The sequence below is a fragment of the Herpailurus yagouaroundi genome, unplaced genomic scaffold, assembly GCF_014898765.1.
Source record: "Herpailurus yagouaroundi ecotype Mexico unplaced genomic scaffold, PumYag 188, whole genome shotgun sequence".
In the NCBI taxonomy this organism is placed as follows: Eukaryota; Metazoa; Chordata; class Mammalia; order Carnivora; family Felidae; genus Herpailurus; species Herpailurus yagouaroundi.
Window position 1 is genome coordinate 38908737 of NW_024412419.1, and position 23607 is coordinate 38932343.

General features: G+C 43.0%; 1 gene segment (V, D, J or C); it reads left to right on the top strand.

Annotated features, from left to right (window-relative positions):
• Nucleotides 1-224: 224 nt before the first annotated feature.
• LOC121044473 (immunoglobulin kappa light chain-like) overlaps nt 225-23607 on the top strand; it is a 139033-nt gene continuing 115650 nt past the window's right edge. The window contains 2 exon segments of the V gene segment in view: nt 225-329; nt 454-748. Of these exon segments, the coding sequence occupies nt 275-329; nt 454-748 (350 nt within the window).

The following is a 23607-nucleotide window of genomic DNA, read 5'->3' on the forward strand; positions in this document are numbered from 1 at the left end:
ACAGTCACAGGACAGCCGACGGATTCCGCCCTTTGGCCCTCCAGGGAGAAACACCTGCTCTGGAGGCAAATTTATGCTGCTCTGGTAGAACCTGGACACTGGGGGTTTTATTGCACCTGTACCATTTTTGAGATAACCCAGCCCTGTGGCTGTGCCCAGTTATGCTCTATCCCCCGCTCATTTGCATGTTCCTAGGGCACAGCCCACTTCCCTGAACGCTGATTAATGGGCCGGTCACACCCTGTGCAGGACCCAGTCCCGGTCAGGACACAGCATGGACATGAAGGCCCCCGCTCAGCTCCTGGGCCTCCCGCTGCTCTGGCTCCCAGGTAAGGAAGGAGAACACTGGGAAATTACTCAGCCAGCGCGCCCAGTACTGCCTGGCCCGCCAGCCGCGTCCTCTTATGACATGATTCATCATGTGGGTCTTTGTTTCTCTGTGCCCCATCTCAGGAGCCAGCTGCGAAATCCAGATGACCCAGTCTCCATCCTCGCTGTCTGCATCTCCAGGAGACAGAGTCACCATCACCTGCCGGGCGAGTCAGAACGTTAACACGTGGTTAGCCTGGTATCAGCAGAAACCGGGGAAAGTTCCTAAGCTTCTGATCTATCGTGCATCCACGTTGCAAACTGGGGTCCCCTCGCGGTTCAGCGGCAGTGGGTCTGGGAGAGATTTCACCCTCACCATCAGCAGCCTGGAGCCTGAAGACGCTGCCACTTACTACTGCCAGCAAAGTAACAATCTCCCTCGCACAGTGTTACAGACCAGACCATAAACCGCCAGGGACGCAGATGTGAGAGGCCGGGCTGCCCCCGCCGCTCCTCCTGTGCCTGCATCTGCTCAGAGAGTTTGTCAGACGCAGTCCCGCTCTGGGGGGGGGGTCACTGGGAGGTTTGGGAGAAGGGCAGGGAGGTGCCTGGGGCCCCTGACTGCCCTTCCCCCTCCTCAGTCCAGCGGCACAGACGCGACAATGTCTCTTCCGATGTAATCCAGACGGAGATGTGGGCAATGGCATCCATCAGGGTTCACACAGCAAAAGAGAAGCCACTCCAGATTTCCAAGCAGGAATGTTTTTGATTGACTTTAAGTTGCAAAGAAATTCTGTGTTCACAGCAAAATTTAGCAGAAAGTAAAGAGATCTCCCGAATGTTCCCTGCTCACGCACATGCACATGCACAACCTCCCCTACTGTCAACATCCCCCACCAGGGTAGTGCATTTGTTATCGTCGATGAGCCTACGTGGACACATCATTATCACCCAAAGTCCATAGTTTACATTGGCATTTACTCCTGGGGCTGTGCACTCTGTGGGTTTGGACAAATTCATAACATTAGCCGCCATTTTCGCATCGTATGAAATAGTATCCTTGCCCCCCAGATTCCTCTATGCTCCACCCATTATCCCGCCATCCCCACCCTAGCCCCTGGCAACCACAGATCTTCACCTTTTTCAGAATGTCATATAGATGGAATCATATAGCACGTAATCTTTTCAGATGGGCTTCTTTCACTTTGTAATATGCATTTAAGATTCCCCCATCTCTTTTCATGGCTTGTGAGTTCATTTCTTTTTAGTTTTGAATATTATTCTATTGTCTGGATGTGCCACGGTTTGCTTATTCATTCACTTACTGAAAGACATCTGTTTTGTTCCCACCACCCGCCCCCCCCCCCAATTTTTGGCAATTATGAATAAGGTGAGTAAAAACATCTGTGTGCAGGTCTTGTGTGGGCATCATTTTCAATGCTTTTGAGTAAATACTAAGAAGCACAGCTGCTGGACGATATGGTAAGAGGACGTTTCGTTTTGTAAGAAACTGCCAGACTGTCTTCCAAAGGGGCTGTGCCATTCTCCATTCCTGTCACCAATGAATGAGGCTTCCTGCTGCTCACATTGGTGTCAGCATTGGATGTTGTCGGTGTTCCTGATTTTGGCCATCCCAAGAGGTGTGCATCTCATCATTGCCTGAATTTGCATTTCTCTGCAGACATGATAAATATGAAGTATCTTCTCATACGCTTATTTGTCATCTGTATACCTTGTTTGGGGAGGTACCCATGAAGGTCTTTGCCCCATGTTTTAATCACATTGTTTGTTTTCTTATTGTTGAATTTAAAGAGCTCTTTGTATATTTTGGTAACAGTTCTTTATCAGAGAGGTCCCTTGCAAAATTTTCTCTTGCGGTTTCTTGTTAGGAATTGTTGTAATACAGGGAATTAGAGTTTAACTACAGTTGTTGTTGTTTTTAATGGACTGGGAGTAGGGTAGGCAGAAGAGCCAATATGAGATTCGAGAGAGTGCCTGGTGCTACCCCCGAGAAACCAGAACACATCACCACTGAAGGCTGAAGGTACAGGCTGCTTAACCATATGTGTGGTCCTCAAGCCTGTCTGGGAAGCCCCGGGGTAGTTGTGCTGATGCTCTAGCCTCTGCAGCACCTCCCCAGGTGGTTCTCCAGCCCTGACCTTGTCGACTCTGCCTGCAGGTGCTGACGGATAGCATCAAATCCTCCTCTTCTGAACTCCAAATCTCAGTGAGGGTGCCTCGTTGAGCACCTACCTCTACATGGAGCTATGGAGAAAAAAAAAGGGGGAGATGTGTTTCCAGAAGTGATGGGTGGCTGACAGCAGGCAGCCCAGGATGGTCGCTAATTCCCAGCTGTCAGAGCTCTTCCGGCTGGAGGATAGACCCAGAATACACTTGAATGTTCTCCCAGGTATTAGCAGTACATCTGGGATCATAGCATGAAACTTTATTGAGTTATATGGTAAACAGAAAATGAGGAAATTACATTCATTATATATATACATATATGTATATAAATTACACATATAGCAAATATTTGGCAAATAAATGGAAAACGTTTTTGACACACACACACAAAACACTAAACATTAATGAAACATTCTTTGTCCTTATTATGAAAATAACTTGCTCCTCAACATTTCCCCAGAAGGCTTCATTATCATCATCATCATCATCATCATCATCATCTGTATCACTGAGAACTTCTTATCAATACAAAATTGCAGGTCACCTGAGACCTCGAGATGGAAACCTGCATTTTAACAAGTTACCAGGTGATCTATAGAAGGTGTAAGAAGCTGTTTTAGAGACTGTTTACTTCAGCTTAAAAAAATTTTTTTCCACCGAAGCCATTGAAGACAATTTCTACTTACAGCTGTATGTTGAAACCACACTCAGCTCTGTTTTCCAATTAACAGAAAACTAGACTTGAAAACATTTTTTAGATGGTAGAGCCTAAAACACATCAATGGCATGAGCAAACACTTTGCTTTTACTTAATTTTATTTCCAGTATAGTTAGCATAAGGTGATTCACCAGTTGCACCCATCACCCAGTGCTCCTCACAAGTGCACTCCTTACTCCCCATCACCTATTTCGCCCATCCCCCTACCCACCTTCCCTCTGGTGGCCACCAGTTTGTTGTCTTTGGTTAAGAGTCTGTTTCTTGGTTTGGCTCTCTCTTTCTTTTTCTTCTTTACTCTTTTATTTTGTATGTTAAATTCCATATATGAGTGAGATCATATGGTATGTGTCTTCCTCCGACTGACTTCTTTCACTTAGCATTATACTCTCTTATCTCCATTCATGTCATTGCAAATGGCAAGACTTCGTTCTCCTTTATGGCTTAATAATAATCCTTCGTGCATAGATATATCACATCTTCCTTAACCATTTATCAGCCAAAAGACACTTGGGCTGCTTCCATAAGTTGGCTATTGTAAATAATGCTGCTGTAAACATACAGGTACATGCATCCTTTTGAATTACTGTTTTTTTGGGTTTTGGGGGTAAATACCCAGTAGTGCAATTATTAGATAGTAGGGTTCTACTTTTGACTGTTTTGAGGAATGCTCTGAAAACTTAATGGATTAAAGTTGTTAGAAACTTGAGGAATTACAAAGGCAAGAGAATATAAATTTTATGCACCAGTATTGGAGATAAATCGACTTAAATCCCTTTGTGCAGCTTGATTTGGAGATTTTGTTCACTCCTGAAGCTTGCCATTAGAATGTTTTACCCAGAGTAGTCACTACTTTCCCGTCCTGGTCCCAGATGAAGCGCTCTCCATAGGATGGAAAGCATCTCAGTGACATATAGTAGAACCACCCAGCTGAGCCCTGCCTGGATCATCCACACCATTGTTAATATGAACATTTGTGAATATGAAAATTAATGCTTAGTATTGTCTGCCATTGGGTTGTGAGGGGTTTGTTAACAATCGTTATTGCGCAAAAGCTGACAAATACAGTATTTATACACCTGCACATTTATGTAGATGCATTTTTTGTTTTTTATTTTTTTTCAATATATGAAATTTATTGTCAAATTGGTTTCCATACAACACCCAGTGCTCATCCCAAACGGTGCCCTCCTCAATACCCATCACCCACCCTCCCCTCCCTCCCACCCCCCATCAACCCTCAGTTTGTTCTCAGTTTTTAAGAGTCTCTTATGCTTTGGCTCCCTCCCACTCTAACCTCTTTTTTTTTTTTTTTCCTTCCCCTCCCCAATGGGTTTCTGTTAAGTTTCTCAGGATCCATATAAGAGTGAACACATATGGTATCTGCCTTTCTCTGTATGGCTTATTTCACTTAGCATCACACTCTCCAGTTCCATCCACGTTGCTACAAAGGGCCATATTTCATTCTTTCTCATTGCCACGTAGTACTCCATTGTGTATATAAACCACAACTTCTTTATCCATTCATCAGTTGATGGACATTTAGGCTTTTTCCACAATTTGGCTATTGTTGAGAGTGTTGCTATAAACATTGGGGTACAAGTGCCCCTATCCTTAGATGCGTCTTTTTAAATTGGCGCCTTCAATGTGAGTGTTTAGCAATTCATTCATAATGATATTAGGAAGAAATTAAAACAAAATAATATTTGAATAAAAGTTAAAAACTTAAGTTTTTAATGAAAGTTAAAAACCTTATTTATGGCAAATATGCATATATGTGTATCTATATACATATACATGTATATATACATATTAGTTATATTCTAGGCAGTGCATAATTAAATATACATGTGTTTATGTTATGTGACTATTATACATGTATATATATGGTGATATAACTATAAATACATGTTTATTTTTTTTCCAGATATAATTATGTGTTTAATGGTTATTGAACCCCTTCCAAATGAAAAATGTACTAAATTTGACTAAATTCTCACAACAGCAAATTTCCCATAACCACACACACACACACACACACACACACACTCACTGCTTTCATACAGAATAAGATTAAAAAATTGATTAATTCATTTGTTCATTCTCAAGTATTTATCAATGGATCACTATGTGTCTGGCATTGGGAAAATATTACCAAAAATCAAACCAAAACAAAACACACAAAAAAGAAGGAAGGAAAGAAATGACATGATCCCAGAAGAGAGTTCTCTAATATAATAATGGACACTCAAGACATCAAAAAAAGCTTTTAGTAAACAGAGCAAATACACTCAAAATAATTGATCATCAAGCTTCAGTATCAAACCACACAGAAAACATATTTACAATACATGCCTATGGGCAGAAAAGCTGACTGACATTAAGAAAAAAATATCTACCATACGAATAATAGATACAAAGAAGAAAGGAAATAATAATGAGATCAATGAAATGGAAAATTAAATATATGTTTAAAAATATACAAATACACATGTCTGATCACACTGATAATAGTTATAAAATGTTTGATGAAATTTAACAATTCATTACTAATTTTTAGTTTTTTTATTAAAAAAATTTTTTTAACGTTTTGTTTATTTTGAAAGACAAAGAAAGAGCGCAAGCAGGGGAAGGGAAGAAAGAGAGGGAGACAGAATCTGAAGCAGACTCCAGGCTCTGAGCTGTCAGCACAGAGCCTGACGTGGGGCTTGAACCCACAAACTGCAAGATCATGGCCTGAGCCAAAGTCGGACGCTTAACCAACTGAGCCACCCAGGCGCCCCTCATTACCAATTTTTAATTAAGAAATGTCTTAGTAAACTAGGAATAAAAAGAATCAGAATAGAAGGCTATCATATAACTTCTCATACAAACTGGTTTATTTGTAGGAGCAAAAAGTGGGTGCTATTAAATATTAAAGATCACATTAGGACTGCGTCAGAGCAAAAGAGAAGTTATAGGTGCTCTAAGGCATGATAATTTGATGAGCAAAAACTGATGAGAATGAGAAACAGTAACAATAGAAAAAAATTTTAACCAAAAGACATTAACCTCTAAAATAAAGAATAAAACCATGGAAATAGAATCCAATAATGTATGAGCCTTCTCTACTGCATAGTACCTTAAGAGCCATTGCATGGATTTGATTTATGAACATATGCTCTCTTGTTGTCCGTATGTCACCAATATTTGTCCTATAAGTAGCATACCAAGATAGAGCTGATATTTCACAACCATCCCTAAAAAATGAGAACTCATGGAATTCTATAGGAAAAAAAGTACATTTTCATACAAAAATTTAAGACTTAGAGAGTCATCCAATTCTTTTATTTTCTTGATTTTAGAAAGTGTAGCCTCTATTCTAATTACAAAATTTAGAGCCATGAGGACAAATAGGGGCCAGAAAAATTGGAGATGCTTTCTTCTTACAAACACACTGGAGGAACTCCTCTGGGACTGGATGTGAATCCTGTGTCCGTTGAGAACCCCCAGTTGGCACTGGGCCCTACAGGGGCCCTGGTTCTGCGGCTGCAGCCAGACCCGCCCAACCCCTCACTGATTTGCATGTTTCCCCCAGAGAATCCACATTTCTGCTCTTCAGGATCCCCATAAATAGGCTGCTCAGTGATTCGGGGCAAAAAAAGAACCTGAGGCAGGCCCTGGATTGAACATGGGGGTCCTGACCCAGCTCCTCTGCCTTCTGCTGGCCTGCCTCCCAGGTGAGGAGGGCGGCGCAGGGGACATCCCCGAGATGGTGGCCGTTCTCTCCTCCTGACTGGGGGGTCTCCCCAGGGCTCCGTGGATCTCTGACCCGGGATCTCCCCTCCCCTCGGAGACCCAGGTGCTCTCAGCTTAGGAGACCAGGACGCCAGAACCTTCTGGGAGGAAAGGGAGTGGGATCTCGTAAACAACCGTGACTTTGTGTTTTGTTTCCTTGCCAGCTGCCGGCGGGACCGCTGAGTTGACCCAGTCTCCCACCCATCTCTCTGTGTCCCTGAGAGACAGCGTGTCCCTCATCTGCAGGGCCAATGAGAGCGTTAGTGATTACTTAAGCTGGTATCAGCAGAAACCAGGCCAGCCTCCCAAGCTTATCATCTATGATGCCGATAACCTAGAGTCTGGAGTCTCAGACCGCTTCTCTGGGATTCAGTCTGGCACAGAATTCATCCTCAAAATCAGCACAGTCGAGGCTGATGACGCCGCCGCTTATTACTGCCAGCAGGGTTATGCGCTTCCTCCCACCGTGCTGCAGCCCCGAGCATAAACCCTCCTCCCGGGCTGGGGCTGCTCCTGCGGTGACGGTTGTCAGGTGGCCGGGGTTCCAGCAGCTGCACTGTGCCCTGCGGTCTGTTGGTCGGGGCGGGGTGTGCTCTGGGGAAGGGCTTGCGGGGCTCAAGGGTGATGGCCTGCAAGGGACTTTGTCCTTCCAGAGTTTTCCTTTGGACCAACATAAAACAATGAATTCATTGAATTTTATCAAGGAGGCTTCTGGGTCAGGCTTGCAAAAGAATTTATCTACAGCATGGTCTTTGAATCTCTTCTCTGAGAAACTCTCCGGGAGGTTTTGTTTTGTTTTACTTTGAGACAGAGAACTAGGCTGAAAAAGGAGCCCATAACCAGGACAATACTCCTAATACGTTTAACAATAACAACAGTAATAAAGCAGGAATACGACTGACAGTAAACAGCGACAGTAACTAGTCCGCCCATTGACATTTGCTGAATGCTTGAAGATCTGCTATGCGTTCAATGATGCACTAAGGCCTTACCCTTCTCGAGTAATCAGTTGCACAATAATCCTCTAGAGATGAGAAATCAGAGGTTCTCGGAGCTCAGGTTGCTCAAAATACCAGTGCTTGTAGGGAAGAAGAAAGGGAAAAAATTCTAATTTTCAGACTCCGTAAGCCCCACTCAGTAATTCATTCATTCATTTAAAAAGTAGATAATATTATGGGCATCTGGCTGCCTCCGTCAGTTAAGCGTCTGACTTCAGCTCAGGTCACGATCTCACAGTTCATGGATTTAAGCCTCGAGTCGGGCTCTGTGCTGGCAGCACAGAGCCTGCTTGGGATCTATGTCTCCCCCTCTGTCTGCCCCTCCCCTGCTTGCTCTGTCTCACTTAAAATAAACAAATAAAACATTAAAAGAAATAAAAAGCAGATAATATTAAGTGCAGTAAAGTGAACTAACTGTATATCAGGTGAATTCAAAGTATACACCTGGATAAAGACAAACATGTGCGTATCCTCCTCTAACTGCTACCCAGTCCAGAGACCCATGTTTCCAGCATCCCAAAGACCTCCTCGTGCTCCTTCCATCATTCCCAGACTCCATCCCCGCCACGCCCGCCCGACTCCCAGCCGCCACCACTGTTCTCTTTCCTCTGGTCTTAAACTTCACATAAATGAAATCACGCACTGTGTACTTTTTGGCAGCTGGCTTTCTCTGGCAACACGTTTTTGAACTTCGCTTTTGTGGTTGGTACGGCCATAATCTGTCCCCTTTTGCTGCGGAAAAGTTCTCTAGCATGTGAACGCATCACGATTTGCTTTAAATGTATGTGTCCTTTTAGATTTGAGACTGTCGTTGATAAAGATTTTAGGAACATTTTCGAAACGTCTTTTGTGAACTCACGCACTCACTTCCCTTGGGTACATTCCTCAGAATTGCAAGCAGGGCGTTGCGTGAGTTCGGCTGCCAGTTGCTATCTATGCTCCAGCAGCTGTGAATGAAAGTCCCAGTTGCTGTAATCTTTGCAATACTTGGTGTAGTCATACTTTTTACTATAATCATATTGGTAGATCTTTAGGTGGTATTGTGGTTAAAACATACAATTTGCTTGATGATTAATGATGTTGAGTAACTTCTCATATGTTTTTCATTAGTTATTTGGATATCTGGGGAAATATCTGTTCAAAACACTATATATATATATATTTATATTTATATACATTTGTATATATATATTTATATTTATATGCATTTATATATATATATATAAATACATATATTTTGTTACATATTCTGAAAATAGATCTTTTACCAAAAATATGCACTGGGAAACCTTCCCCCATTTTTAAGAATGTCTGTTAACTCTCTTAATGATCTATTTGAAAATAAGTTTCCAATCTTGATGAGGTCTAATTTATCAGTCTTTTTCTCCCTTAATTTTGCATGTGTGTGTGTGTGCTCCATTTAATAAATATTTGCCTTACCTTTAGAGCCTAAAGATATCCTCCTGTGCTTTGTTCTAGAAGCTTCATTATTTTAGCTCTCACGTGTAGATGATAATGCTCCAGGAGCTCATAGTTTTGCCAGATGTAAGGTGGGACAAGGTTTTTATTTCTACTGTCCATTTAATCGCATTTCCACGTCCAACTGCTCCTCGTTATTTATTGGAAAAGAAAAACAGCATATCATCCACTCCATTGTGTGGCAAATGGCCACCTCAGAATCCTTTGTCATTTAATGTGAATATCATTTCTTTTACAAAAACCTTTATTGTACAGCAGCTTTAAAAAAGAACCAAGGTCCAGGGGCGCCTGGGTGGCGCAGTCGGTTAAGCGTCCGACTTCAGCCAGGTCACGATCTCGCGGTCCGTGAGTTCGAGCCCCGCGTCGGGCTCTGGGCTGATGGCTCAGAGCCTGGAGCCTGTTTCCGATCCTGTGTCTCCCTGTCTCTCTGCCCCTCCCCCGTTCATGCTCTGTCTCTCTGTGTCCCAAAAATAAATAAACGTTGAAAAAAAAAATTAAAAAAAAAAAACAAAAAACCAAGGTCTGAAGAAAAAAAAAAAACTCTTTGAAAGCAAAGAGACTAGAAATGAGCTAGAAACAGAAGAACGCTTACTTCAGTTGATAGGAAAATTCAAGGGCAGGAAAACCCAGACTACTGTGAGAGAGTCAGAATGATAGCTACCATGTTGGGAGTAGTTACTGGCTGGGAAAGTGCATGAATGAGGTTTCTGGAGGATTTGAAATCTTCAGTATTTTCATCCAGCTGGTGACCTACATGAAAACCTTAGTCATTTGTGCCCTGAAAATTTTTGCCCTTTTTTCCTGTACATGTTTCATCTCAATCAAAATGAAAAAGGACAAACCCAGAGCCTTTCAAACAAACATAACGAAAAAAGCAAAAATCACTAGATATTTGTGGAAACTCAACCCCGTTAAAATATAAATATGACTAAGAAAGTTCTGAAAAGCCAGAAAACTGGTTGAGAAAATAGAAGGGGACACTGAACTGTGTGCCTTTACCCCGGAGGCACCACAGAGTTTATCTCTATTGATTTTCCTCGAACTACGGAGACATTTTATCTTACTTGGCTCACAGGAGAGCCTCCCAACCCCTTCTGGTTCTCTCCACACTGCTGCACCCACCGGGGATGTGCACGCTGTTCTCTAGGAAGGTGCTTCCCTTGCAAGTCTGAGATAAAAGGTCAGCTCTCATTTTGCTTTGACTTATCAGGACTCATCAGTTCAGTTTCTCAAAAGGACATTCCCTGCTCAGTTCCTGGGGCAGCTGATGCTCTGGATCACTGGCAAGGACAGAGGGCCGATGACAAAGGAATAGGGGTTGGGACGGTGAATTCTGGGGACAGAGGTGCATATCAGGTGGATTTATCGACATGTTAGATGCATACATCTTGCTCCCTAGGATGGGTCATGTGATGTTTACATTCATGAGCCTGAGGAAAATTCCAGAAGGAACAAGGACCTGTGTTCTGATGAAGACTGTAACACAGAAGGAGAGGGATGGCACAGGTGACTTACACTTTCCTTTGAAGAGGCCTCTTTGTATGCTGCAAATCTTGGGTTCTTTTTGAGATTGGCTATTTTAGGGGTTTTAATCAAAACTTTAAAAATGGTTTAGCCTGAAATAAGTAACAAAAAAAAAGTTCTAAAAATGACTCATAACGTTTGTACGTAACCTTGCATTTCTCTCTTCTTACTTTAGGGTCTAGTGGGGATGTCATGATGACACAGACCCCTCTGTCCCTGCCCGTCATCCCTGGACAGCCGGCCTCAATCTCCTGCAGGGCCAGTCAGAGCCTCCTGCACAGTAACCGATATACCTGTTTAAGTTGGTTCCTGCAGAAGCCAGGCCAGTCTCCAGGGTGCCTGATCTATAGGGTTTCCAACCGGGCCTCTTGGGTCCCTGACAGGTTCACTGGAAGCAGGTCGGGGACAGATTTCACACCCTTACAGAGCGGAGGCCGAGGATGCCAGAGTTCATTACAGCCTGCAAACTCTACAAACTCCTCCCGTAGCTCTGCCCACAAACCTCCCCTCTCTGGGTCAGGCAGCTGCCCGCCCCGTGGTGATAGTTCGGGGAAACAAGTGGGCAGATTATTGTCTTACTCTGTTCAGTTAGTCTCTGGGTGAGCTGGGATCAGCAGAGAGTTTCACACAGACCAAAAGCCGTCATCTCCAGCACACGATTTTTCCCCTTATCCTTATGGATCAGTGGTGTATTTCTAAAGAATTCTTACGGTTTTTTTTTTCCCCCAAAAATAGACTCCTATAAGGCAGATGGATAATAAAGTCTTGATGATCCAGAAAAATCAGGCACGTAGATATAGGTTGCTTCCAGTGTTTTGAGAGAACGTGAGCACTCTGAGCATAAGCACATTCATGGAGGCTTCCCAGAGCTCCCTGTACCCAGCATGCCTTCTCACGGATTTTACCTTTGGTGGGTAACAATGTGCAATTATCTGTCCAAAGTGATCAGCTTGGGTCACAGGTGACTCGGGGCTCAGCAATCCACTCCAGACCATCTGCCGCTGGGGGAGCTCCCCTGCTGGGGGGGGGGGGGGTTGACCTCACTCAAGGGCAAACTCTCCCCTTTAAGCAGAAAGAGGGAAATTCCCTTGGATCCAGGAAGCGAACAGGTCTCCGTGTCTCTAATCTCATCCAGAGCAGCGTGGGCTTGGCTGTTTGGCGTGACAAAGGCTAGAGGACACAGCGCACAGAATGTGTATGAGTATCACAGTATCACTCCATCCTCTAAAGGGTGACTGCAGGATATCAGACTCAGACCCCAACGAGACCGTCTCCCCACGTCACACAGCCACACACCGGCTTCCAGCCTTAGGGACCTGGAACCAACAGCATTGAAAGCAGAGACACTGCTTTCATTGTTCAGCGACGATGGTCAGGATTAGAGATTCCCAGAGGCTGATGCTCAGCTGGATTTCATGTTCCTTGTTCTTTCAACCTGCACATGCTCTTCTCGTTTCCAGGTGCTGTGAAGGGACCGTGTTGGCCGCTGGTTGGTTTTGTTGTCCGGGCCACGGGACACATGGTTAGTCTGCAAGAGGCAGACGTTCTTTTTTAGATTTAGGAATATCGAACTTTCTGTCTACAAATAGTACAGGAACATTTCCTAGCCACTCCCCCAGCAAGAGATAATCTAAAAATATCTTACATTTTATATTTTATATTTTACATTTTAGGATAACAGATTATGACATGAAACAACCAATACGAATTGGAGATCTTTATGACTGGAAGTTTGGATCTCTTCACCACCTTCATCTAATTCTCTTACCCCTAATCCCTGCCTCTAGCAACCACAAATCTGATCTCTCTCTTTTTTTTTTAAGATTATTTTTGTTTTTGTTTCCTTCTTTGTTTTAGAATCCACTCATAAGTGAGAACACACACTATTTGTCTTTGTCTGATTTATTTCACTTAGTGTAATGTCCTCAAGGTCAATTCATGTTGTCACAAATGGCAGGACTCCCTTCTTTTTTTTTTTTTTTTAAACGTTTATTCATTTTTGAGAGAGACAGAGCGTGAGCAGGGGAGGGGCAGAGGGAGAGGGAGACAGACTCAGAAGCAGGCTCCAGGCTCTGAACTGTTAGCCCAGAGCCCAACGCGGGGCTTGAGCTCGTCAACCGCGAGATCATGACCTGAGCCGACGTTGGACACTTAACCAACTCACTTAACCAACTGAGCCACCCAGATGCCCCGGGACTTCCTCTTTTTTAATGGCTGAATAATATTCCATTGTACGTATACACCACATTTTCTTTATCCATCAGTCCATCGATGGACACTTAGGTTGTTTCCACATCTGGGCTATTGTAAATAATGCTGCAGTGAACATGGGGGTGCAGATATCTTATTGACATACTGCTTTTATTTCCTCCGAATATATACCTAGAAGTGGAACAGCTGGGTCTTAAGGGTAGTTCTATTTTTATATTTTTGAGGATCCTCCACACTGTTTTCCATAGTGGCTACACCAATTTGCAATCCCATCAATCATGCACAAGGACTTCTTCTTCTCCACATCTTTGCCAGGATTAGTTAGCTCTTGTCTTTTGATGACAGCCCTTCTAATAAGCCTGGGACCGTAGCTGGTTGTGGTTTTGATTTGCATTTCCCAGGTGATTAGTGATATTGAACGCCTTTTCATGTATCTTTCATGTATCGTGTTGGCCATTTGTGTGTCTTTGAGAAAAACGTCTACTCAGGTTCTTTGCCCATTTTAAAATTAGATTATTTGTGTTTTTCTGCTCCTTAGTTGTATGAGTTCTTTACATGTTTTGGATTAACCCCTGATCAGATATATGTTCTCCTGTTCTGTAGGTTGCCTTTTCATTTTGTGAATCATTTCTTTTGCTACGGAGACACCTTTTTGTTTGATGTGGTCTTGCTTGCTTATTTTTTATTATGTTGTTTGTGCTTTAGGTATCACGTCCAAAAACTCATTCCAAGAACCATGTCAAGGAGCTTTTCTCTGTTTTTTTTCCCCCCTAGGAGTTTATGGTTTTAGGTCTTATAGTTAAGTCTTTAATCATTTTGAGCTTCCAGTAATAAGGTAAATAAATTCTAGGGATATAATGTACAACATGATAACGTTAGTTACAGTCACTATATGGCATATTTGAAAGTTGCTAAGACTGGGACACCTGGGTAGCTCAGTCAGTCAAGTGTTCGACTCTTGATTTCAGCTCAGGTCACGATCTCAGGGTTGTGAGATAGAGACCTGAGTCTGGCTCTGGGCTGACAGCGTGGAACCTGCTTGGGATTCTCTCTCTCCCTCTCTCTGTCCCTCCCCCACTCATGTGCAGGCGCTCTCGCTGTCTCTCTCTCTCTCTTTCTCAAAATAAATAAATAAACACTAAAAATAAAGAGGGGCACCTAGGTGGCCCAGTCAGTTAAGCATCTGACTCTTGGTTTTGGGTCAGGTCATGTTCTCACGGTTTGTGAGTTCGAGCCCCCTGTTGGGCTCTGCACTGACAGCATGGAGCCTGCTTGGGATTCTCTCCCTCTCTCTCTCTCTCTCTCTGTCCTTCCCTGGCTTGCTCTCTCTCCTTCCCTCTCTCTCTCAAAAAATAAAAATATTTTTAAAAAGTTGCTAGAACAGTAATTTCTAAAAGTTTTCATCATAAGGAAAGAAACATGTTTTTCTTTGTTTTTGTTTTTGTTTTCGTTTTTTGTGGCTTTTTTTTTTTGGTTCGTTTGCATCTCTATGAGATGATGGAGTTAACTAGACTTACTGTGGTGATCATTTCACACTATACATAAGTCAAGTCATCATGCTGTATACCTAAAGCTTATACAGTGGCTGGATGTCATTTCTAGTTCAATAAAACTGAAAGAAACAAAGAATTTGGAGAACCTTAAAGGTTTTATGCTAATTTCACAGAAATAACATTATTCCCTAATTCATACATCTTAAAGACTTTTGTAAAAAGGAGTTTCTGAAAACTGGACCTGTAATAAAAGCAAACAAGATAAAATTCTCACTATCAGTCATTTCCCCCTAATCTATGTTTTCATACTGGATCGTGGGCACATCTTTTCCTAGGGTTGCCATGACAAAGTATCACATACTTGGTGACTTCAAACAACAGAAATGTACTCTCTCACAGGCCTAGAGGCTTCAAGTCTGAAATCAAGGTGCTGGCCAGACCCTGCCATCTCTGAAACCTGTAGAAGATGATCCTCCCTTGCTTCTTCACAGCCCTGGTGGCCCCAGGCATTCCCTGATTTGGGGCAGCAAAAATCCAACCTCTATCTCTGTCTTCACATGGTCTCTTCTCTCTGTATCTCTGTGCCTTTTTGTTTCCTTCTCCTCCTTTTTTTTTTTTAGGTTTATTTATTTATTTTGAGGGAGAAAGAGTGCATGCGAGCAGAGGAGGGGCAGAAAGAGAAGGAGAAAGAGAATCCCAAGCAAGCTTCATGCTATCAGCACAGAGCCCAACTCAGGGCTCAATCTCACAACCATGGGATCATGACCTGAGCCGAAATCAAGAGTCTGATGCTTAACTGGCTGAGCCACCCAGGCGCCCCTCTCCTCCTTTTCTTATAAGGCAACAGTAGGGGCTAAGTGTAGGCCACCCAAAATGTGCCACTTAGGCATATGGATTATTTTAGGTAAGTTAGTTGAAGGACAGCCTATGTAAGAAGGACACTTGGACCCTCTTCTGTTTCCCTGAAAGCAGGAAATAAATATCTCATGTGAAAGGTATCCTCCCTGGACCAGGAGCTAAAGAGACTCCTTATCATCAGATATAGGAAATTTCTAACTGAGAGGGCTGTATAAACAACCTTTGTTACTTTTTCCTAAGTTACTACCACTGCCCAAATCTTGTTTAGAATTCCTTACTAATCAAAGTTCTCAAAGTTCACTTTTCTTTGTCCTGTCAATTCCTTATAGACTTGTTGTTTCTTTGTCTAAGGAGTATGAAAACTGTCTGTCTTTTTTTCTTAGGCCTTTCTTAGGACCTCAGTTTCATTATTGAGCCTCTGTGCACACGTAACAAAAGTTTTCCCCATTTTTGTGCTTACTGTGTTTTTCTTTTGTAAATCTGTGTCACATAAATTTCTTAGTTCAGCTAGAAGAACCTTGAGCAGAGGAAAAGCTCTTCCTCTCCTCTGCCACCAATCATATTCATTGAGGGCCCAACGTACTATAGTGTGACCACATCCAAATTAATTCTATCTGCAATGCTTTTTTTTTTTTTTCCAAATAACGTCACATTCTGAAGTAGTAAGGGGCTAAAACTTCAACATAATTTTTGAGGGGACACAATGCAACCAATAATAGTGTATAAAAACAGTTTTTAATTTCATACATTTAAAAATAGTCCAAGGAAACTAGCTTTATGATTTTCAATAGAGACCACGCTATGTTTCTTTGTTACTTTTTTTCCTTCAGCTGCTTATCTTTCTTTCACTGGTGAGATTCATGAAGAGATCTGGAATTTTTAGGACGGCAGCCTGTTACTTAGCAATAGAAACACAAGTATTGGTACCATCAGAGGCCAGGAGCAAGACCCAAAATTGTTTCGTTGAGCATCATAAGAAATGACCAGGTCCAAGAAAACAAAACAAAAAAAAAATTCAAAATGGAATAAAATAAAAGGGTAATAATCTTTTAACTAGTGGATTATGGGACATGTGTAATTCTACATCTAACTCCTCACCATGATTTATCTGAGCAAATGAGATTGCTACCATAGAGTTCAGAGTTAATGATCAACACAATTGTTACTCCATTATCTTTTTCAGCACCGTGTTAAAATCTTACTCTTGTAGATTTCCCAGAAGATATTGTCAGCCTAAGTAATGAGGTAAAAACTGAGGCAAGCTTAAATGACCAGAAATTGAGTTTTTTTCTGGAAGAACAGGGAAATCACAATTTGGACCAAGCTACTGGTGAGTCTGCTGAGGGTTTGGGGTAAGCTCTATTTATGGGCAAGAAATGGAAGAAGGGGTAAGGCCATCCGGAGTCCCAGCAGTGAATTCATTGGCTTGAGGATGGGGAGAAATTCTTGGTGGATGTTCACTGGTCAGCAGATAAATCTGGATCTTCTGTAAATCAGGCATTTAATGAAAATCAGTCTCTCGGTTCTCAATTTCCATTCTTCTGAAGGCCCATATGTGAGATTCTCCATTTCACATCCACCGGTTCTATATTAAATTGAAATCCTTTCACAATGTTCAGACCAAATATTCTTGTGGAATCTTACCTAGATTAGTATTTGTTAATTTGTTTCCTTGGTCAGTTCAGTCTGACTCTGGATTTAAATTACCCAAACTATAATAAGATGGCCAAACGGAGTTTTTCAACCGCTCCAGAATTTAATTTGCAGGACAAAAGCAATTTGACACAGGTACTGTTTATCAGGAACTGTTCAATTCAACGTGATCTGTTGACACATGAAGAAAAAAAATGGGTTATTTCCCTGTTTGTGAAGGGTGATGGGATAGACTGACATCCCAGAGCAGCTCTGACCCAGCACCCTAATCCATAGTGATCATATTTAAATGAAAGCCCAGGAATGGATCAGTGCCCTGAGATATTAAAATAATGGAGGCAGTCATTGCTCTTCTCAAGTATGGGATCTCCTATTGAATTGTACAATCATAGCTATGGCTTCCCCACATACAGGCCAGGTGAGAGCCTAAGGTTCTCCCACAGAGCTAACAAGAACTCAGAATATCCTGATAGGGCTTTGCTCTATTTGATGGAAAAGAGGCAGTATGAAAAGAGGTTTTCTGGTTTTCCATCCAGGAAAAAATAATATAAAATCACTCCTTTTTTATTAGGTCCCATCATTCCAAGGGAATTATTTCCTTAAGAACTCTTTGATTGGCCTGTTATGTGTATATGTGTGTGTGTGTGTGTGTGTGTGTGTATACCACATTGTAACAACTAGTTTCTAGGAATTTCATATTCATAGCCAGAGACATGAATTTTTTTCACCCTTACTATTCTCTGTGCTGGGCTATAGGCTATCTCTACAACAGACACATTTTTTCCCTGTCCACTTCTTTCGACCTGGGTGCTCTATAAAATTCAATTCACTGAGTCTGAGGGAAAGACCATTTATGCCATGTGATTCTAACATTCTTAAACAATTAACCTACAAGAGTAGATACCAGAAAATTCTCAAACTAGCTCAACTCCATGTTGTTATTGGGAAAAAATTCTAACGAGCAGTACTTGTGAGGTGGGAGCTGTCTCCTTAACTAGATTAGGTGGAAGAACGTGAGCGAGATGGCCATTCGTCTCAGAAGACTGACCCTGGACACACATGTGTGCATTTCAGGGTCTCTGATTCCTTCTCAAGGGGCAGAGCCCTGTGTGCTGTATCCTTACAATACATTCACACTTGCAGAGTGAGATTCGTCTTTCCACTACTGCAAGTAGTATGGACTTTAGCTTTGTATTTTCTTCCAAATGCAGAAGACCTTTTATTTCACTTGCTTGAAGGTAGGCTCCTCCCACCCTCTCCTTGGCTCTTTGCACACTGCTGTACCCACCAAGGGATTTGCATATTGTCCCCTAGGGACGACCTTCCCCTTAAAGTCTAGATAAAAGGTCAGCTTGAATCTGGCTTTGACTTGTCAGGACTCATAGGTTCAACTTCTCAAAATGAGGTTCCCTGCTCAGCTCCTGGGGCTGCTAGTGCTTTGGTCCCCTGGTAAGGACAGACGGGGAAAGAAAAAGGAGAACCAGGTGGGGAGGGTGAGCTACAGGGGTACCACTGTCTCCAGGTGTATTCTTTGTGCATGTCTGACATGTGTGACTTGTCCTCCAGGGTGGGGCAGGTGACATTTAGATCTGTGAGTGAATAAGTTTCCAGAAGGAACAAGGGCCTGTGCTGTAGTGAGGACTGTGACACAGAAAGTGGCAATGGTGTTAGCGATGGTTAGAGACCTCTCTCCTCTTCATCTTCATAGATCTCAGGTTCCTTATTGTGATGGGACATTTTTGGTGGATACTGGACATCGCAAGTACTGGGAGTAAAACAAAGTAGTGTTTTGGCTAAAGTAAATGAGAAGGAAATAATGAAAGTTGCAAAGAATATTTGTATGTAACTTAGCACTTCTCTCTCCTTCATTTAGGATCCAGTGGGGATGTCATGATGACCCAGACCCCTCTGTCCCCGCCCGCCGCCCCTGGACAGCCGGCCTCAATCTCCTGAAGGGCCAGTCAGAGCCTCCTGCCCAGCAATGGATACTCCTATTTAAGTTGGTACCTGCAGAAGCCAGGCCAGTCTCCACAGCGCCCAATCTATCAGGTTTCCAACCGGGCCTCTGGGGTCCCAGACAGGTTCAGTGGCAGCGGGTCAGGGACAGATTTCACACTCAAAATCAACAGAGTGGAGGCTGACGATGTGGGAGTTTATTACTGCTTGCAAGATATACAACTTCCTCTCACAGTGGTTCAGCCTTGAAGATAAACCTCTGTCTGAGCAGGTCCAGCTGCCCGAGCATGTGGCTTCTCTGGGGAACACAGAGGACGTTCTCTGAGTCTGTGAAAAAAGAAGGTGCTGGAGAACCCGAGGAACGGCTTGCAGCTGGATATCGGGCTCCACGTGTCAAGGGCCCATCAGCTGCACAGTCTGGCAGGCAGAACCAGCAGGGACAGGGAGGGTCCTGTCCTGTGAGGGACCGGTTATGGGGACAGAGCTAATGACAGCTCCGCCTGGTCCTCCGTGTCGTGCCCGTGTTTGTCAAATACACGTAGCCAACGTAGTAATGAGACAAGTGACACAGGTGTGTGGCCAAAAAGTTAATACCTTTTGGAAATGAATAGTGTGGGATGTATTTTTCACAGGACCATGTTTGTTAATCTTGGTATTTTCTCGTTTTCTCCTTTTCCTATTTCTCTACTACTTACACTATCCCCTCCGTTAATATGTACAAGAGAGCAATCTACACAAGCTGCCCTCACAGAGAGAATGGGTGAGAAAGATTAGCAAAAATGTTTAATTCTGCTCAATCCAAGGACCTTGGCAAATTTTTAGTAAATCTAAGATTTCGATGCCAAGTGCCTTTGATTTGCCTCCACTACATTTTTCTGAGTGAAAAGGGCGTTTTCACTGTTTCAGAAGTGGACTTCGAACTAAACAGAGAAAAGTAATGATGGAGACAAAAGTTGCATTTCTACACCACAGGAAAATCCAGAATATATGAGGTATTCCTTTCTCTCCTCAATGCTAAGGATGTTAAGTATACGGAACCTAGACATTGCTTTAGATATGATGAATTTGGAATCTATTGCTGTGACAAAGATCTTAAATAATAAATAAGTGCATTTTCTTCACATGACATTGTCATGGGTTGAACATGACCCTGAACAGTATGTTTTTTGGAAATGTACACAAAATTCATCCTTTGAATAGATCCCATTCAAAAGAATGCCTCAAAGTGACACCTGACGTAATTACTAGTCATGCCCTTATGTCATCACATGCATGATAAAAGCAAGAGTGATTAAATTCACAAAATACACAACATTGTAGATAAGAAATAAAGTGTGTTGGGGATGATCGCCTATTCTAAGATAATGAATATCATGACAAGTGCAATTCAGTCTGATGTGTCAATTCTGATAGTTTTGATAGTGTGTGGAAAACGTATATAGAAATCAAGTAAACAGGAGCCCACAGATCATGGGACTTTGGCATATTGATGAATGCATGATTGAGATGGACAGAGATTATGCAAAGCACTGGGAGGAAACGCAGTGAGAGCAGGAAGACCAGACTTCAGCAATGCCACAGTCATCTTACTCCGCATGATTCATAGCAACTTGTGATCTGGATGTTCTACTTTGATGTCAGACTGTAAAGAAAGCCAGACTCACTCCGAGTGTTGAGATAGTTAAAGGAATCCACATGATGCCCTAATCCCAAAGGTGCTATACTCAAAACAATAGTGAGAAATAAATTAACCCCCCCCCCCCAATTGAAAGGGGCCACCAAGAAGAATCAGAAGACAATCTAATTGGCTGTTCCAAAGAAATCCCAAAATACTCATGGTTGAATGTGGCAAGATGACTCTGTCTCTAATGAAACAGTCCCAAGGTGGGCAGGTGGGCAGGCTAATTTGGTAACGTAAGCGGCTCTGCTCCATTAGGTCATTTGGGTTTTCCCAAACTGGTCAATGTGTGTAGTGATTAGTGGCCCTGCTTTTTATTTCACTCCTTGGCCTCAAAACTTATTCATTCCTTTTCTTTATTACATGTATATATATTTTTATTTTTAAGTAATCTCTACATCCAACGTAGGGCTCGTATTTACCCAACATAGGGCTGAGGTCAAGAATCGTATGAGCTACTGACTGATCCAGTCAGAAGCCCCAAACCTATTCATTCTTAGGCTGATGGTCACTATTTCAAAATACACATCTCACGATAGCACATCTCAAAGGACAGTCTTTGAAGTCTATAGGATTTAATACCCAAGCAGGCCTCTTTGTGTGTTGTCGTAGACAGTGTGATTGACGGAGGCCACAGTCCTGTGTCTATTATTACTCGATCTTCATCACAAAATGGGTTCCCTTCCCAACCAACTCTCTCCCATGAACTCTTGGATGTTGATAGCAGCTGAGCCTCAGTGGACAGGGAGGGCTTCACTGTATCTGGAATACAACGAATCCCAGGAATGATGCATGACACTCTCTTGAGGGGAACTGGTATGAAGTGTAAAATTACCAAGTGGTTGGTAGTGTTAGTCCCTGGGTCTGAGAGCTCAGATACCCAGAGGTGACAATAATTAGCTCTACACCAGTAGAGATGGTGGTGGTGGGCTCATGCCTTTGGGCCTGTGCATAGCCTCCACCCGCGTCACCATGGCTATGTCTCTCCTGAACAGAGTAAGCAAGAACTCTGGAGCTTGAGACAAAGGCTGAGGCCTGCTCATCTGCTCAGAGGTGTAAGCTTGTGTTTGTTTGTTTGTTTTATGTCTTATCTGTGGTGGATTCTCTGCTGAATTTTGCTGTGACATGAAGTCCTAATGACCGTACATCCACGATCTTTTTTCCAGATCTCACAATTGGTGACCTTCTGATTTTCTCTTCCTAGGCCCTTCATTAAACAGTCACCCAGGAATCCATGTCAACCTTTATCTCAAGCCAGTTCTCTATCCAGACTAAGTTCTCTGTGTGTGTTTGTGTTGGACGGGGGCATAAAGACAAGAATGCTTAGTAATGGAGGATTCCTGGCATGGTAATCATGCTGCCTTCGGCTAGAGAAAACCAAACACTTGGAAGAATTCACGAATTCTACTCTTTTCCTGTCAACACCTCTCTTGTCATACCCTCAGGGCCAAAGCAGCCACATATTCTCCTTTATTTTTCTCACCTCCAAGCACCTTAAAATAGAATTGCATGCAAGAAAAGTCAGCTACAACATAGAGAGTAGGGATCCCCTGGGTCTCCTCAACCCCAACCTGGGTTTTAGGTTTCCTTCCTTGTTTAGGTGTTTTTGAAAGGGAGGTGCTGTCTCATCCAGCTGGGTTGTCACCTGAGGGTGCACTTTGAGGATGTACAAAGAAATAGGATGCAGGACAATGGCTCTGGATTCCCAGCATAGAAGAGGCCAGAGTGGGTCCTGAGAGGCTGTGTATGTGGAAAACAAGAACTTGGCCCTCAGACCTAGGGCCACAGCCTTGGAAGCCTGAGGGTGAGGACTTCTTATCAAAGAGCCACAGGCACCTGAGTTGGGGTCTTATCAGGATACCCGATTTTATCATGACCATCACAGCCTGTCATGCATTTGGGGACCCACCTTCAACAATGCATCCATTAGGCCCCCAAACAAGGACTCTCAGGTGCCTTGGTTGAGGTGGGATGGACCCCACTGGATGAAGCAGGTTCGCGGTGGGAGCCTGTGGGTGAAACACCATAGTCCCCATTCAGAAGGTTCATAGTCACCTGAAGTAGGAAACAAGTTTCTCCTAATTGTACTGATGGCTCTTACACTTGAGGGCCCCTCACTCACTGACAGAGGTTCTCCTCTGGAGCTATTGACGGCCAGCATCTGGAGTGGGTCTGTGCAATCCAGCTAGAAATGTATCATGGAGAGAAGACTCTTCCTTTCCCTCCAGGAACAGCTTCATTTTCTGTCTGGTCCTTATCAAGGATAAGAAAGTCCTTTCATGACAGCTCTGATTTCTCACCTACAATTCCAGTCCCCTCTCAGGTCAGAAGCTATTCCCAGGAATCCTTCCCTGGGAGCCTTTTGCTCTCATCTCCATCCCCATCTCGCCTCCAGCACCTCCAGCCCATCTCTCCTAAAGTCAGGAAACATGGACTCCACTAGGAAGCGGTCCTCTGAGTTTCTAGGTCACTGAATCCTCACGTTTCCCCAGTTCTGTGATGTCAGGCACATATGAAACCTGCATTTTACCTCTTTTCTGTTTTATTTTGTTTTGTTTTGTAACTTTTGCAATGGTTGGGACTCTAAAAGTGTTCAACATTTAACCTAGGAATGAAGTTTTTTTCCTTTCATTTTTTTAATCTAAAAATTGTTTTGGGGGCGCCTGGGTAGCTCAGTTAGTTAAGCGGCCGACTTTGGCTCAGCTCATAGTCTTACTCGACTTCTCGACTTCTCGAGTTCTCATAGACTTACTCGACTTACTCGACTTC